At 45.1% G+C, this 18,242-nt stretch overlaps 1 protein-coding gene across 1 annotated transcript in view; it reads right to left on the bottom strand.

Annotated features, from left to right (window-relative positions):
• LOC126295445 (DEAD-box helicase Dbp80-like) overlaps positions 1 to 18,242 on the bottom strand; it is a 125,893-nt gene that overhangs the window by 23,137 nt on the left and 84,514 nt on the right. The window contains exon 7 of the mRNA XM_049987945.1: positions 1,573 to 1,810. Coding sequence (XP_049843902.1) covers positions 1,573 to 1,810 — 238 coding nt within the window. The remainder of the gene's footprint in view (positions 1 to 1,572; positions 1,811 to 18,242) is intronic.

Raw genomic sequence — 18,242 nt, 5'->3', positions numbered from 1 at the left:
AAGCGATGGTTCGACACGAAAATTAGTCTACTTTTCTTATTTTCATTCACCTTGTCATATGGTATTATATTTTGTGGTACGTCTTCTACTCTAAAAGGATATTTTTGGCTCAGAAACGGGTGGGTCGGGTAATAAGCGGTGCAAGTTCACAAACCTCTTCTCGACCCCTGTTCATGATTCTGTGTATTTTGACATTGGCCTTACTGACATTTCTTGTTAGCAGTATTAGCTTATTCCCAAGAATAAACAGCTTTCACTCAGTTATACTCAGCAGAAATCAAGTCTGCAGAAATGTGTGCAGTTACTGCTGCATTCATTTTCAATAAGCTACCACTAGAATTCAAAAATCTTAGCAGTAATAAACATGCTTTCTAATTGAAACTGAAGAGTTTCCTCAGGGGTCACTCCTATTCTGTTGAGGAGTTCCTTGAAAAATCAAGCCAATTCTTATGTTATACTGCTGAGTGCGTGTACTTAAACTTACGGCTTGACTTTTTTTCAGGTTCATAAACATTTTATTTTTATGTGTTACTTCTTTTATATTTTAATTTCACATACTGACGCGTCCCACGACCTCCGAGATTTGCTCCTAAATTTGGTCCTACGGAACTTGACGTGTAAATAAATAAATTAAACTACTTACTGCAAGTCACAAACTTCCGTATGTCGTCAGTTGTGTGACTACAACCTGCACTCTTAATCCATTCATTATGTATATTCCTAGACAGGGGAGACATTTTAATTGAAACCTGGATAAATAGGGTAATGCAGTGCCTGTGTAGTTCATAAATATAATGCAATGTTCCTTCAGACACGCAGACAATAACCGGGAAATCCGACACAAATTTTCATTGTCATTCCATCTTACAGCCGACAGTTGGCCATACTCTCAACTGCAAACACATTTCACAGATATAACGGCTGTACTCACTAAAGTGCCTGTTCCATGCATCATTTTCCTGAACAACACAGGCACTCATCCAATAAAGCCTTTCATAACTGGATGTTTCAGCTGCTGAGAATTTTTCCGGGTTGTATGGCCGTGGTCCATGGAACTCTTCAATCCCTCAGTCAGCACAAACAGGAGTACCTCCGAAGACGTCCAACGTATCCTTGGACGAAACGTCAGGGTATTTAAGAGTTCCAGGGACCACGCCCATACAACCCGGAAAAATTCTCAGTAGCTGACACAGGCACTACACTACCCAAGCAGGAGAAATGTTGCGATTTCTCAAGCGATTTGGATTTGTCTTTTAGAGCTGTAAGAATCCTGCTGCTGCCGAAAATGAGTTACCGCACAACACTCTACTTTATCACAGGCTTCTACCATTTCATTTCGCCTCTCCTAGTGCCATGCTACAGTACTGCTGCAGTGTGAGGATTTCAACGTACACCAGGACTGCAGACAAGCAAAAAATTTGTTATGCGACTCAAAATGACAATTATTACTTTATGACTATCCCAATAAACTGAGGACAAAAAATTGGGCACATTTATCACTCGCCACAGTCATTTATTTACAGAAGAACATGCAGTTGCAGCAGACAAGACCCCACCTGCTGCAGAGCTCACCTGGCAGAAAATGATAGCCTGTCCGATAGTGACGACACCGTAGATGTTGCTGATGGCACGGTACTTCTCCTCGGCATTGCGGCAGTTGACGTAGTACTGCTTGATGTTGTCCAGGCTCTCCTCCTCGCGCTTCAGTCGGATGATCACCGGGTTACGCACAATCGCCTCTGCGAATGTCATCACGTCCTGCTCGTACGTCGCCGAGAAGAACATCATCTGGCATGACCGCTTCAGCATCCTGCACGTAATTGTGTAGGCGGGGTCAGAAATGGGCACAGAATGAATGGCTCTAGCTTGAAAACAGAATAAGGTAAGAATTAAGGCAATTTTAGAACAGAGGGAGTATCTGTCACACGCCATTACAAAAACACCCTTCAGACGATGAGAGCATAATTTCTCTTGAATGAAAATCAAGCCTTCCAGCCTAAACATGAAACACTGTAATAATTATTCTGATAAAACTTTAGAGAAATATAGACATTCATTTTTTTTCTCCCTCTAAGAAATGGATAGTAGTGGTATAAGGTATCATTCACCACACACCATACAGTGGCTGCTGAGTTTGTATATACAGGGTGTTACAAAAAGGTACAGCCAAACTTTCAGGAAACATTCCTCACACACAAATAAAGAAAAGATGTTATGTGGACATGGGTCCAGAAATGCTTAATTTCCATGTTAGAGCTCATTTTAGTTTAGTCAGTATGTACTGTACTTCCTCGATTCACCGCCAGTTGGCCCAATTGAAGGAAGGTAACGTTGACTTCGGTGCTTGTGTTGACATGCGACTCATTGCTCTACAGTACTAGCATCGAACACATCAGTAGGTAGTATCAACAGGTTAGTGTGCATCACGAACGTGGTTTTGCAGTCAGTGCAATGTTTACAAATGCGGAGTTGGCAGATGCCCATTTGATGTATGGATTAGCACAGGGCAATAGCCGTGGTGCGGTACATTTGTATCGAGACACATTTCCAGAACGAAGGTGTCCCGACAGGAAGACGTTCGAAGCAATTGATCGGCGTCTTAGGGAGCATGGAGCATTCCAGCCTATGACTCGCGACTGGGGAAGACCTAGAACGACGAGGACACCTGCAATGGACGAGGCAATTCTTCGTGCCGTTGACGATAACCCTAATGTCAGCGTCAAAGAAGTTGCTGCTGTACAAGGTAACGTTGCTACGGGAGAACCAGTTGTTTCCGTACCGTGTACAGCGTGTCCAGGCACTATCGGCAGCTGATTGGCCTCCACGGGTACACTTCTGCGAATGGTTCATCCAACAATGTATCAAGCCTCATTTCAGGGCAAATGTTCTCTTTACGGATGAGGCTTCATTCCAACGTGATCACATTGTAAATTTTCACAATCGACATGTGTGGGCTGACGAGAATCCACACGCAATTGTGCAATAATGTCATCGACACAGATTTTCTGTGAACGTTTGGGCAGGCATTGTTGGTGATGTCTCGATTGGGCCCCACGTTCTTCCACCTACGCTCAATGGAGCACATTATCATGATTTCATACGGGATACTCTACCTGTGCTGCTAGAACATGTGCCTTTAGAAGTACGACACAACATGTGGTTCACGCACGATGGAGCTCCTGCACATTTCAGTCGAAGTGTTCGTACACTTCTCAACAACAGATTCGGTGACCGATGGATTGGTAGAGGCGGAGCAATTCCGTAGCCTCCACACTCTCCCGACCTCAACCCTCTTGACTTTCATTTATGGGGGCATTTGAAAGCTCTTGTCTATGCAACCACGGTACCAAATGTAGAGACTCTTTGTGCTCGTATTGTGGACAGCTGTGATACAATACACCATTCCCCAGGGCTGCATCAGCGCATCAGGGATTCCGTGCGACGGAGGGTGGATGCGTGTATCCTCGCTAACGGAGGACATTTTGAACATTTCCTGTAACAAAGTGTTTGAAGTCACGCTGGTACGTTCTGTTGCTGTGTGTTTCCATTCCATGATTAATGTGATTTGAAGAGAAGTAATAAAATGAGCTCTAACATGGAAAGTAAGTGTTTCCGGACACATGTCCACATAACATATTTTCTTTCTTTGTGTGTGAGGACTGTTTCCTGAAAGTTTGGACGCACCTTTTTGTAACACCCTGTATGTATGTGAGTATGTAGACACAGAAACCAGCAGTCGGCAGTTGCTGATATATGCAGCAATCATCATTCTACAGATAAAAATGGCTCTGAGCACTATGGGACTTAACATCTTAGGTCATCAGTCCCCTAGAACTTAAAACTACTTAAACCTAACTAACCTAAGGACATCACAAACATCCATGCCAGAGGCAGGATTCGAACCTGCGACCGGAGCGGTCACGCGGTTCCAGACTGAAGCGCCTAAACTGCACGGCCACACCGGCCGGCTCTACAGATAAAAGCCTGTGATCACACAGGTATGCAGGGGTACATCTGCAATAATAATAATCTGCCACTGCAGGGTTAGGCCTATGGCCTGTTCCGGTCTCACTATCTCATCTCAGCCTGAGTTTTCCCTTTGCTTCTCTTGCCCCACATTTTATAATCCATTGTCTTTATAGTGACGTACGAAGTACACTTTCTCTCCTTTTTCCCTGAACCGGATTGGCTATTGGGTGATTGGCTGCACCCCCTGATTCTTCCTTTATTACTTCATTTCTAATTTTGTCTTCCCTAGTTCAGCCTTTGACAGATCCCAGAAATTTCATGTCTGATGTTTGTAATTGCTGTAAATCTTTATTTCTCAGGGTCCAGCTTTATGCCCCATATAATAAAGTACGAATTGCCATGACGATATAAAATTTCAGTTGTTTGTCTTTCCTTTTCTTACCAATAAGTATTCTCTCTATTGTGCCAAATATACAATGCTACGTATCTTTTTTTTTTTTTTTCTCTCTTTAAGCATATCTCCATCACATGGTATGTCATATTCTCAACATTTCAAACGCGTTATCCGTTGTATCGATTTACTATTGAGATATATTGTTTGTACTGGTTGAATACCTAAAAAGACCATAGATTTAGTTTTATTTATAAATACAGTCAGACTGTAGCTTGCACTTACCTCACTTAGTTTACGTAATGTCATTTGTAATTTATCTTCGCTGTCTTGTATAGTAACTTGATCATACACAAATAACATTGCGTTAATATATCTATACCTCCCAACAGATGCACTATGGTGTTCTCTCTATTTTCCATACTCTGATCTGTCATTTAAGTAGATACTAAATAATTTTAGTGGCACGCTACACCCTCATTTTACTCCTCGATTTGTTTGTATTTCAGGTTGCACTGCAGCAAATTATTACGAGTTGTTGTCATGAGTTGAAAGCACAGCTTGCCACAGAGTCGGGAGGAGAGCAGCTGTGTGGTTCTCACACTAGCTACTGGGTCGGGCAAGCTGTGTACTTGATTAACGCTGTGTGCAATTTGTTACACATACCTTCTATGAATCTGAAGAACTACTATTAAATATTAATTGATCTTTTTCATACTTTATATGCCAAAAATCTATGGATAACTCAACTATACTGAAAAAAATTGAAATGAATAACTTCAATGTTTAAGGACTTTGAAATTTTTACCTAAAATACCCAATAAGCATGCTGGCATTGGGAAACGGTGTTAGGGGTTGTAATGTATTCATCTATAGTATCAATTGAAACTACAACCAAGAGGACAGGATCATATAATATAATTTTCTGGAATTTTCTCCAGTTTCATTACCAGATACTTACGATGAAATTAAAAATACATTGTAAAATTATTATTTCACTGTGTTTTGGTTATGCGAGTATTTTGGAGAGAAAGCGAGTGAATGGAGCACATTCGTAAAGTGCGAATGTGGTATTTTATTAAAATCATGTAAGTGTATGAGTGAGAAAGTTGTGCAATAGGGAAATCTGTGATGTACGTCAGAGAGAGCCCGATTTTGTAAAAGGCAGCCAGAAGGGACATGGAGTTTTAAATTTACAAGTAAATTATTTTGTGGACAGGAATTTTATTGTGTGTTCATTAAACTGTATTTAGTTTCAGAATTACTAGATTTCTAGCATAAATTACTTGTGGCAATCTGCTTGGAAGACATTAGAAATACCATGAGTATAGAAGTGCTCATGATGATCTGACTGGCTACTTAATATATGAGCCAATAGGTATTCAGCATTTCTCGAGGTTTTCAGTAAGGCTTTGTGCCTCACATCTATGACACGAGAGCTATCATGTCGCTGATGAAGAGTGACTACAGTATTAATCATTTTTGAAAGTTTGAGACTTGTGAGTCAGTTATTTAAGGAGATATTCACGTGTGAACACTTCATGTCATCCAAAAATTCCATGTGATGTGCTCTGTGCAGGTAACAAATTATGGTGAACACTTTCTCACAAGAAGCCTACTGAACAGAACTCAACTCACAAGTAGTCGTGGGTCAGTGACTGACTGGTATGTTTAAAGTACCAGATCATACTAAATATCTTCTGGCTGCTTTTGAGTATGAACCTGTTCAGAGACAATGAGTAGCATTGCATAATTGATGTCAGGATATTAAATTGACTTTATAGCCATTTTCCTTGTTTTAAAAACGATAAACCAAATAAAGGGAAATTTTCGACATTTTTTTTTTTTTTTTTTTTTTTTTTTCCAAACGAATTGTGAAAGGATTCTGAACACTTGATAGTTTAACTAACTTTCAGCTACTACCGATAGACTGGAGTCATATGGCCTTTGCGTGGTAAGTATTTAGTTGGCTTTTCATCAGCGCTGCTTTTGTTGGTTAAACCAGCATATACCATCACAGAGTGAAGGGTGAGACAACCTGAAGCCTATCCAGGTAGGTGGACAGATTGTTTGAAGGGTAGTGACAAGCCAATGCACTACCACATTTGGTGTATTTAGCGGCCAGGAAAAGTAAAGTTCAGAGCTGAATGAACATTAATAGCAGCAGCATAAAACCTGTGCTAGAAGGACCCACACGTGTGCAGATATACTTTTGAACTGAAGCGATAGGAGGAGGATTTAAACGCAGTCCAGATATTGTGAACATTATTAACGGAGGGACAGGACACAGCAGGCAGAGAGGTCAGCAAACTACAGGAATGCCAACAGCACACCGTGGAGCAGCGAGCAGTGGCAGACCAGCACAAGGAGCAGTTGGCTGCCGTGGATGGTGCTGTGGGGTCCCAGAAACTGGACCAGTGTTGGCACCCTGTGGCAGACGGACTCACAGTAACATCTCGGTGTACTGACAATGCGGAGAAAAAGCTAAGTAGTGTTTTTCTTCGCTTGGTGTGTGAGTGTGGATAGATTTAGTTTTAATGTGTGCCAAATTGAAGACGGTTGTTATCAAAATTCAGCATCCGATACTTATGGGTCAATTAATGAGCAAAACAAGGTGGAAACTAATGTTAAGTTAGCACCAGGTTTTATGAAGGAAGTAATAAAAGGGACAGGATCTGAAGTTGATCAGAAATACGTAAGTACTGCAAGTCAAGAAATAAGTATGGAAAAGACACCTGGTCTGAATGTTAAATTAGTACCATTTACTGTCACTGAAGTGAAAATAGAGCCAGCATTAGAGGCTGGTGAGCAGAAAGTTAGCATTGCAACAATGTTCCACAACCATGGGGGTACTGGCAGTATAATGAAGGGAATGAATACAAAAACAAATGAACTTCGGTCTGATGTGGATAGTAAAATAAGTGGGCTGGGTAATTAAACAAATAGTAAAATAAGTGGATCAGTAATTTATAGGACAGTAAGAACAGTTTGATAATAAATTGAACAATTTTAAAGAGGAAATCCTGTAAGAAATTGAACACAGAATTTTGGGCTTAAGTGTTTCTTTTAAAAAATGAGTTATCACAACTTAACGAAAGCGTGAGAGTGAAAATATGCCATTCAAAACAAGAACTTAAGAATTATATTGTCACAGTAAAAGGTGAGCTAACTACCCATATAAAGCAAGTTACTGAAGGTAATAAACATCTAGGTGAACAGTTAAGTACTGACTTGAATAAAGTACATGCTCAAGTAGATCATGTTGATGAACAGTGTAACGAGGATAATAAATTCTGGCTATAAAATTGAGGAGGAAAGTGACAAAAGTAAACTGTTTGGAGGGCATGTGTGTGCATGAATAAATTATTTAGGAACTAACTGGTCACAATTTAGTACAGTAGTAACTGATAACCTAGCATGACATTAAACTAACAAATGCAGATCAGAAAATTACTGACAGTAGTGGTCATGTAATGATAAATGGTGTTGCAGAGTCCTCAAACTGCCTTTGTTAACCACAGATAGTTTCTGAGCTCTGATCCCAACGAGATTGTGCATCCCAAAGCATTCTGGAGTGATTTTGAAGATGTGTTACCTAGGTCACGGAATGACAAAGAGAAGATAGGCTTTGTGTTATTTAATCTTATGGTAGAAAAGGATAACAGCATGGAAAGTTTTAGACTTTCTTTGGGGAATACTGAGGGAATAGAGAACAAATGAAAGTATTAAACAGCTTTTGGTGAGGTGAAAGTTTAACCCAAAGAAATATACTATTAAGAGGTTTGTCAGGAAGTGGTAACTATTTTGTATTACATGGCTACCAAGTTAGAAATGGAACAAATTATAATGGGATTAGAAAACGAATCACCTTTTTACTGGTGAAAGGAAGTAATTTCTGCACCCAGAGGCGACATTAACAAGCTCATTTTTTACTTGAAAAGGGTAAAGAATCTTTGGAAAGAAGAAGAAAATCATAATAGAGATTATAGGACTCCAACTAGGCAAAAGTGAAGTGCAAGTAAAAAGGTGCGCAAAGATCTAACGTCAGAGAGGAATGTCCAAAGGACAAGGGGGTTTCACTGGATGTAGAAATTATGGGTACATGAATGACAGTTGTCAAAATCAGCAATCACTTGAGATGGCAGAACAGCATCCCAGACAGCCAAATTAATGGAATGCTATGGCTAATGGAAGACTAGGCAATGAGGAAAACTAGCAGCAATCTGTAAGGAAGCTAGCATTTGCAGACTTCCAGAAATGGGTTAAATCCACTCGCAAAGCCCTTTGTAAGCCAGCAACCAATGAAACAACACATTAGTGGTACAGGTACTATAAACCTACCACAGGAAAGGGAGGAGATTCTGTCTGATAGTGATGGGCCAGTTTCAAATGTCAAAGAAGGTGTCAGCAGAGTGGAAGAAAGCTCATCAAATAGTGATGCAGCAACAGAAGTAGATAAAGTTTGGGTTTTTTTGAAAATTCTGACAACATGAAAGGAAGTGTTGCAGAATCTGAGAGGATTAGAGAAGGTGAATGTTTCAACAAATGTTTTGATTTATCACTAGTAGACACATTAATTAAAGTTGCCACAATTAAAGAAAAAGTAGTCCTCTAAATGTGTGTGTTATTTCCGCAGAAGGAATAGGATTCAACAGACATGAGGTAGTGCGGGATTTACTGGAAGAATCAGATCCTGGAACTATTGAAGAATCATCAGGGTGACTGATAACAGAGGTTACAATTTTTGGTGAAAAAGTTCCTTTCTTAATTGATAGTGGTTCAGATGAACGTGCAGTGTCAAAAAATTTTGTAGATGCTATTGCCAATTGGAAAGAAATAGTTATTATGCCCTCGTCAACAATAAAAATTGTAGAAGCACAGGTAAAAGTAAGAAAGCAGTAACTCATGAGGTCATGTTAAATGTAAAGATTCAGTGTGAGTAATTGTACCAGAATTTCCTGATAATTTTCAGGTTCAGTGTGGAGATGTTCTTGGTGCACATTTTCTACAAAAATACAAAGGGAAGATAGGTTTTGGGAATAATGAAGCTGTCATTACTGTACATAGGAAGTGGCTGACTGCCATCTGCAGGAAGAAAGCAGTCTCCAGCAGGTGAGCAATGTGGTGTACCTATACATTGCTGCAGGAAAGGAGGAGGATATTGTGGGATACGAGGAGTATGGAGAAAGGGAGGAAATAGGTCCTGATGAAATAAGAAACATCAGGGTCCGAATGGAAGAAAAGATAGTGGAGTTATCGAATTTGACAGAAAGTAAACACCTGGACACATTTTTGGACCGGCCATGACTAGTCAAAGATTACCAATGTTATCTAACAGTAAAAAATGATGCAGACTTTAAAACAACACACTGTGATTGTGGAGGTGCATAACTGAGCCATTCTTTACTACCAAGCTAGTGTCATCAGCAAACACAAATATTTTAGAGTGACCCATAATAGTAGAGTGTGTATCATTTATATAAATAAGCAACATGAGTGGCCCCAACACTGATCCCTGAGGCACCCTCCCTCCCCCCCCCCCCCCCCCCCCCAACTTGACTGTACCCCACTGAGACCCTACACCACAGCCATTCTCAACATTTTGAATAATGACCTTTTGCTGTCTGTTGCTCAAGTAAGAGGTGAACCATTTGTGAGCTACTGCCTGTATTCTATAACGGTCGAACTTCTGGAAAAATATTTTGTGACCAACACACTCAAACACCATAGGTAAATCAAAAATTGTACCCAGCATTTGAAACCTTTTGTTTAACCCATCTACTACTACAGAGAGAAAAGAGAACATAGCATTTTCAGTTGTTAAATGACTTCTAAAGCCGAACTCTATATCTGATAACATATAGTGTTATGTAAAATAAACAATTATCCTTCCATACACAGCCTTTCCAACAGCATTAGCAAACACTGATGGCATAGAAACAGGTCTAAAATTATCTACATTATCCCTTTCTCCCTTTTTATAAAGCAGCTTTATATTGAGTACTTTAATTGTTCAGGAAACTGATCATTCCTAAAGGAAAAATTACAAATATGGCTAAATACAGGGCTAACTTGTGCAGCACAGAAATATTCTGATAGGCACTCCAACATATACATGAGAGTCCTTAATATTCAGCGACATATTTAATTCTAAAGATGGACAAACAAGCTATTAAGCAGGTGGTCACAGTGTTTTGGCTCATCTGTGTATGTTGTGGACTTTTTATCTCCAGATATGTAGACGATACTTTTGCTGTCCAACCTCATGGCACTGAGAATTTGAATGACATTTTAGAACACCTGAATTCAAACCGTCTGAATATTTGTTTCACAATGGAGGCGAAAAAGGGTGGTTGAATTCCCTTACCCTTCAAATGGTTCAAATGGCTCTGAGCACTATGGGACTTAACATCTATGGTCATCAGTCCCCTAGAACTTGGAACTACTTAAACCTAACTAACCTAAGGACATCACACAACACCCAGCCATCACGAGGCAGAGAAAATCCCTGACCCTCCCGGGAATCGAACCCAGGCGTGGGAAGCGAGAACGCTACCGCACGACCACGAGATGCGGGCCCTTACCCTTACCCTTCCCCTTCCTTGATGTGCTGGTCAGGACAAAGGTGGATGCTTTGTTGGGACATTCAGTTTATTAGACGCCTTCTCACACTGACTTATCTACAGGCTCACAGCTGCCATCATCTGGCCCAGCATGAAAGGGATACCGTACTTTGTAAAGGGCCCAAATCATTTTAGATCCTGAGAGTTTGTCAGGCTGAGTTACTCATCTTGATGTCACCTTTCAGCCACCAAAGTCTATGTCTTTTCACTTTATGCAGGGAGCATTTCAAACACAATAGCTCGAATTTTGCGGAAATTTGAGTTAAATGTGTTTTTTGGCCACCGTCAGAGACCAGGGTCCTTTCAGGTTCTTGGCCTGCATCAGGTAGGTGTCTGCCTTATTCCTTGCAATTGTGCTGTGTCATATATAGGTTAGGTATCAGGACAGTGGAGGGCCAGTGTACTGAGCATAAGTGACACACACGCTTACAAGAGCTGAGCAAATCTGCCATTGCAGAAAATTGTCTTGGTATGGGTCATCCTATGGAATATAGCAACACAGAGGTCCTGGCATGCACTTGCAGCTAATGGGATGGTGTTACTATGGAAAAAGCTGAAATTAAATTAGCAAATACTTGGTTGGTTTGTGGGATTAAAGGGACCAGACTACTATGGTCATCGGTCCCTTGAACCATAAAAACTAATACCACCCGAAGAGAATAAAAAACGAACAACAGGAAAAACAGCAGACAAAACAGGACATGAAATACTCTGACAGAGACCAGACAAAACAAATTAAAACACACAGTGTGACGGTGGTTGGCCGACCGTACAGAAAAAGAGGAAAAGCCAACCACCAAGAACACTTTAAACACTCAGTTTAAAATCAGAGGCTAAAAGCCAGAATCAACACTTAAGAAAAAAAACACTCAGATTAAAGGATAAAAACCCCCTGCCCGAATAAAACACAAAACCAAGTCTACCATGGCATAGTCATCTGATAAAAGAGCAGAGAGCGTGTCAGGCATTGCAAGTCTGCCGGAGCATGGTTAAAAGGGCGCACTCCGACAGAAAATGGACCACAGTCAAGGACGCCCCACAACGACAAAGAGGGGTATCCTCACGACACAGTAAATAACTGTGCGTGAGTCGGGTGTGGCCAATGCGGAGCCGACAAAGGACGACTGAGTCCCTGCGGTTGGCTCGCATGGATGACCGCCACACAGTCATCGTGTCCTTGACGGCACGGAGTTTGTTAGGGGTGGTCAGACTGCGCCATTCAGCAGCCCAAAACGAGAGAACTTTGCAGCGTAAGACTGCCCACAAATCAGCCGCCAGGAGGCCAATCTCCAGAGATGGCGCACTGGTGGCCTCTTTCGCCAGGCGGTCAACAGTTTCATTGACGGGTATACCAACATGGCCTGGGGTCCAAACAAAGACCACAGACCTGCCGCTACGGGCGAGAGTATGCAGGAACTGCTGGATAGCCATCACCAGACGAGAACGAGGGAAACACTGGTCGAGAGCTCGTAAACCGCTCAGGGAATCGCTACAGATAACGAAGGACTCACCTGAGCAGGAGCGGATATACTCTAGGGCACGAAAGATGGCGACCAGCTCAGCAGTGTAAACACTGCAGCCAGCCGGCAACGAACGTTGTTCAGAATGGTCCCCTAGCGTTAGTGCATAACCGACGAAACCAGCAACCATCGAACCGTCGGTTTAGACAATGCCAGAGCCCTGATACATGGCCAGGATGGAATAAAAGCGGCGTCGGAAGGCCTCCGGAGGGACTGAGTCCTTCGGGCCATGTGCCAAGTCGAGCCAAAGGCAAGGGCGGGGCACACACCATGGTGGTGTACGCAGAGGGGCCCGGAAAGGAGGTGGAACAGGGAAACACCTAAGCCAGGAAAGAAGCTGCTTGACACGTACGGCGATCGGACAACCCAACCGGGGCCGACGTTCTGGCAGATGAACGACTGACTGCAGGAAGAGGACACAATAATTTGGATGCCCGGGCAAGCTAAAAACATGGGCAGCATAAGCAGCCAGTAATTGTTGGCGTCGTAACCGCAGTGGAGGGACACCTGCCTCCACAAGTATGCTGTCCACAGGGCTGGTTCGGAAGGCACTAGTGGCAAGGCGTATCCCACTGTGGAGGATTGGGTCCAGCACCCGCAACGCAGATGGGGATGCTGAGCCATAAGTCAGACTCCCGTAGTCCAGACGGGACTGGATTAACACCTGGTAAAGCCGTAGGAGAGTAGATCGGTCGGCGCCCCACCTGGTGTGGCTCAGGCATCGCATAGCATTTAGATGCTGCCAACATGCCTGTTTAAGTTGCCGAATATGAGGCAGCCAAGTCAACCGGGCATCAAAAACCATCCCCAAAAACCTATGTGACTCCACCACTTTAAGAAGCTTGCCGTCAAGATAAAGCCGCGGCTCCGGGTGAACAGTGCGTCGCCAGCAGAAATGCATAACGCAGTTCTTGGCTGCGGAAAACTGAAAACCATGCGCTACAGCCCAAGACTGCACCTTGCGGATTGCGCCCTGTAGCTGACGTTCAGCAGCTGCAATGCCAATAGAGCTGTAGTAAAGGCAGAAGTCGTCAGCATACAGGGAAGCGGAGGCAGTATTTCCCACGGCCGCAGCGAGCCCGTTAATAGCTATTAAAAACAGACACACACTGAGAACAGAACCCGGTGGCACACCATTCTCCTGGACTTGGGAGGAACTATATGAGGCCGCGACGTGCACGCGGAAGGTACGATACGAGAGAAAATTCCGGATATAGATCGGCAGAGGGCCACGAAGACCCCATCCATGAAGTGTAGAAAGGATGTGATGATGCCATGTTGTATCATACGCCTTCCGCATGTCGAAAAAGACAGCAACCAGATGCTGACGGCGGGCAAAGGCAGTACGGATGACCGACTCCAGGCTCACCAGATTGTCGGCGGCGGAGCAGCCTTTACGGAACCCACCCTGAGACAGAGCCAGAAGGCCTCGAGACTCCAGTACCCAATTCAAGCGCCGGCTCACCATCCATTCAAGCAACTTGCAAAGAACGTTGGTGAGGCTAATGGGACGGTAGCTGTCCACCTCTAAAGGGTTCTTCCCCGGTTTAAGAATGGGGACAACAAGACTTTCCCGCCACTGCGACGGAAACTCACCCTCGACCCAAATGGGGTTGTAAAGGTCGAGGTGGTGTCGCTGGCAGTCCACTGAAAGGTGTTTCAGCATCTGAGAGTGGATGTTACCTGACCCAGGAGCAGTATCAGGATAAGCGGCAAGGGCACTGCGAAATTCCCACTCACTGAATGGGACATTGTACAATTCAGGATGGTGAGTTCGAGAAGAAAGACTCCGACGTTCTATCCGCTCCTTAATGGAGCGGAAGCCCAAGGGGTAGTTGGCAGAAGCACAATTCAGAGCAAAGTGCTCTGCCAAGCGGTTTGCAATGACGTCGGAGTCAGTACAAACTGCTCCATTCAGTGAGAGCGCAGGGACACTGACAGGGGTCCGATAGCCATAGAGGCGGCGAATCTTGGCCCAGATCTGCGATGGAGTGACATGGAGGCCAATGGCGGACACATACCGCTCCCAGCACTCCTGCTTGCGTTGGCAGATAATGCAGAGGGCTCGCGCACGCAGCCGTTTGAAGGCGATAAGGTGGTCGATTGAGGGATGTCGCTTGTGACGCTGGAGTGCCCGCCAGCGAGCTTTAATCGCTTCAGCGATCTCAGGCGACCACCAAGGCACAGTCTGCCGCCGAAGGGACCCAGAAGAACGGGCAATAGCAGATTCGGCGGCAGTAACAATGCCGGTGGTGACCGATTGAACCACTGCATCAATGTCATCGTTAGAGAGAGGCTCAATAGTGGCAGTGGAGGAGAACAAGTCCCAGTCAGCCTTATTCAGAGCCCATCTGCTAGGGCGCCCAGAAGACTGACGCTGTGGCAGAGACAGAAAGATCGGAAAGTGGTCACTGCCACAAAGGTCGTCATGCACTCTCCATTGTACAGACGGTAAGAGGCTAGGGCTACAGATGGAAAGGTCAATGGCGGAGTATGTGCCATGCGCCACACTGAAGTGTGTGAAGGCACCATCATTTAAGATCGAGCTGCGCCAATAAATGCTCAACGATGGCGCCCCGACCTGTTGCCACTGACCCACCCCACAGATGGTTATGGGCGTTAAAGTCGCCCAGTAACAGGAAAGGTGGAGGCAATTGAGCTATCAGAGCAGCCAGGACATGCTGCACGACATCACCATCCGGTGGAAGGTAAAGACTGCAGACAGTAACAGCCTGTGGCGTCCACACCCGAACAGCGACAGCCTCTAAAGGTGTGTGGAGAGGTACAGACTCGCTGTGAAGAGAGTTCAGGACATAGATGCAGACGCCACCAGACACCCTTTCATAAACTGCCCGGTTAGTATAATAACCCCGATAGCCACGGAGGGCGGGCGTTCGCATTGCCGGAAACCAAGTTTCCTGCAGAGCAATGCAGAGGAAAGGGTGAAGGCTGATAAGTTGGCGGAGCTCAGCTACATGGTGGAAGAAACCGCTGCAGTTCCACTGGAGGATGGTGTTGTCCATGGCTGAGAAAGGCTTGACGGGACTGGGAAGGGAGATTACGCCGCTGGGTCACCTGCTGCCTCCAATTTAGCACCTGTGATAGTGCTTTCCATGGCGTCTGATGGACCAGCGAGATGGAGGTCCTCAGCGGACGCCAGAATCTCCACCGCATCCTCAGACGCAGAGCTGGAAGGTTGCGGTGGGATGGCTGCCACCGCGAGTTCCTTGGGCTGAGAGCTCTTCTTGGGTTTCTCACGCTGTTCCTTGGGTCGCACCGGCTGGGAGGGCTTCACTGATTCAGTCCCCGGGACGGAGGAGGATCGTGAAGCCCTACGACCAGCTGATTGCGGGCACTTACGCCATTGTCGGTCGTCATGCTTCTCGCTGCCGGAAACCTGGGAAGGGAGGGACCCAAGGGACCCCTTGCGAGCGTGAGAAGCCGAAGAAGTTAGACACTTCTCCGGCTTAGAAGTGGGGACGGACGTCCCCGATGGGTGGGATGGTGTTGCTCCTGAGGTAGGTGGCGCAGGAGCAACCCGGTGGGTAGAGCCCCCCCCACAGGCGAGGGGGCAGGAGGAGTTTTACTACTCGTCAATCCGGCTACAATTGGAGAAACAGACGGGGCTAGCACAGGTGTTGTAGCAGCAGCGTAGGAAGATGTCATTCTCACAGGATGGAGTCGGTCGTATTTCCTCTTGGCCTCAGTATAGGTTAGTCGGTCCAGGGTCTTGTATTCCATGATTTTACGCTCTTTCTGGAAAATTCGGCAGTCTGGCGAGCAAGGTGAATGGTGCTCCCCGCAGTTGACACAGATGGGAGGCGGGGCACATGCAGTATTGGGATGTGATGGGCATCCGCAATCTCGACATGTGAGGCTGGAAGTGCAGCGAGAAGACATATGGGCGAACTTCCAGCACTTAAAGCACCGCAAAGGGGGAGGGATATAGGGCTTAACGTCACATCGGTAGACCATCACCTTGACTTTTTCCGGTAATGTATCCCCTTCGAAGGCCAAGATGAAGGCACCAGTAGCAATCTGATTTTCCTTCGGACCCCGATGAACGCTCCGGACGAAATGTACACCTCGGCGCTCTAAATTGGCGCGCAGCTCTTCATCAGACTGCAAAAGAAGATCCCTGTGGTAAATAACTCCCTGGACCATATTTAAACTCTTATGGGGTGTGATCGTAACGGCAACATCCCCCAACTTGTCACAAGCGAGGAACCGTCGTGACTGGGCATAGGATGCCGTTTGTATCAGGACTGACCCAGAGCGCATTTTTGACAAGCCCTCCACCTCCACAAACTTGTCCTCTAAATGCTCGACGAAGAACTGAGGCTTTGTGGAGAGAAAAGACTCCCCATCAACCCTCGTACAAACTAAGAAGCGGGGCGAATAACTGCTACTGCCATCCTGAGACTTACGTTCCTCCCATGGTGTGGCCAGGGAGGGGAACGTTTTCTGATCGTACTTCTGAGCGTTAAACTGAGCCCAAGAACGCTTAGAGACTGCTGGCGGCTGGCCACCAGCGAGAGACGATGTACCACACTTCATCGCGGGTCATCCGCCCTGATGCCACCTACTCCGACCAAGGGCCCTCCCAACGGGCGCCACCCAGCCACGGCAAGAGCCACCTGGCAGGATGGCCGTTGCCGGGAGTCCCGATACCCCAGGAGGATAGTCATCTACTCCTTGGCATACGTGAGGAGTTAACGGCGCAGGCATCAGTAGAGCGATCCCTGTGTTGTCAGGGGGCTACAACCAACAGGGTACATGGAGGCCCCACCACAACGGACTGGCTACCGTGCTGGATGTTAGGTAACATGTGGTCCATGGTCGCTGTCGGTGCAGAAAGAGGCACTGCACAGTGCAAGGTGTTATCTGCACGTAGAAAAAGAGTCATGCCCAAGAGATGGAGAGCAGACAGGACTGCAGTTCAACGGTGTATAAGCTGGCGAAAGGTCTGATCGCAAGATGGACACAATGCACCAAGTAAGGCGCCCTTACCCAATCGGCTCGCTCTTCAGAAAATTTTGAGAGATGGAGGTCAAACCCAACAGGGGACCATCATATAAGGCCGAAAAGTTTGAGACTCCTTTTAGTCGCCTCTTACGACAGGCAGGAATACCGCAGGCCTATTCTAACCCCCGAACCCGCAGGGGGAAAATTAGCAAATAACCTTATAAACAGAGATGGTGGTTTTTGTTTATATTCTGCATGGAATCCTGCTCTCCCTCTTGTCACAAAATGGGGGGGATGGAGTTACAGCGATCTCACCCGCTGATTATTAATTTCACTGGCAGTACTTCAGACACTGTTTATGTTTGGTTTATGACAGTGATGTTTTAAATTAGCTTGTTCAGCATATACTTGCAGCAGTTATGCCTTTAAAGTGGCAGGGCGAGCTCTTGTTGAAATATCAGTGGTTGTTGACGACGTCACCCAGCTGTTTCCACAGGTCTGCAAGCATGCACATTCCTCATTTGACAAATACTCGGGCACCCTATCACACCTTGACCAGCCCACTAAATTACTATGTTAAGCCTATGAAACGTGTCAAACTACTTTTAACTGTGGGTGAAACACGGCAAATAACATCCCCCCAGTATGGTACCTACATGCAATCTGATCATTAATTAAGGACTTCAGCAGTATATTACAGGCCTGAACAAAACCTTGACACGTCTCCTCACCCATCTCAAGCCACTACCAAAGCTGTTGGCGATGTTACATTGT

The sequence above is a fragment of the Schistocerca gregaria genome, chromosome 11 (genome assembly GCF_023897955.1).
Source record: "Schistocerca gregaria isolate iqSchGreg1 chromosome 11, iqSchGreg1.2, whole genome shotgun sequence".
Classification (NCBI taxonomy): Eukaryota; Metazoa; Arthropoda; class Insecta; order Orthoptera; family Acrididae; genus Schistocerca; species Schistocerca gregaria.
This window is presented reverse-complemented; position numbering and strand designations above follow the sequence as displayed.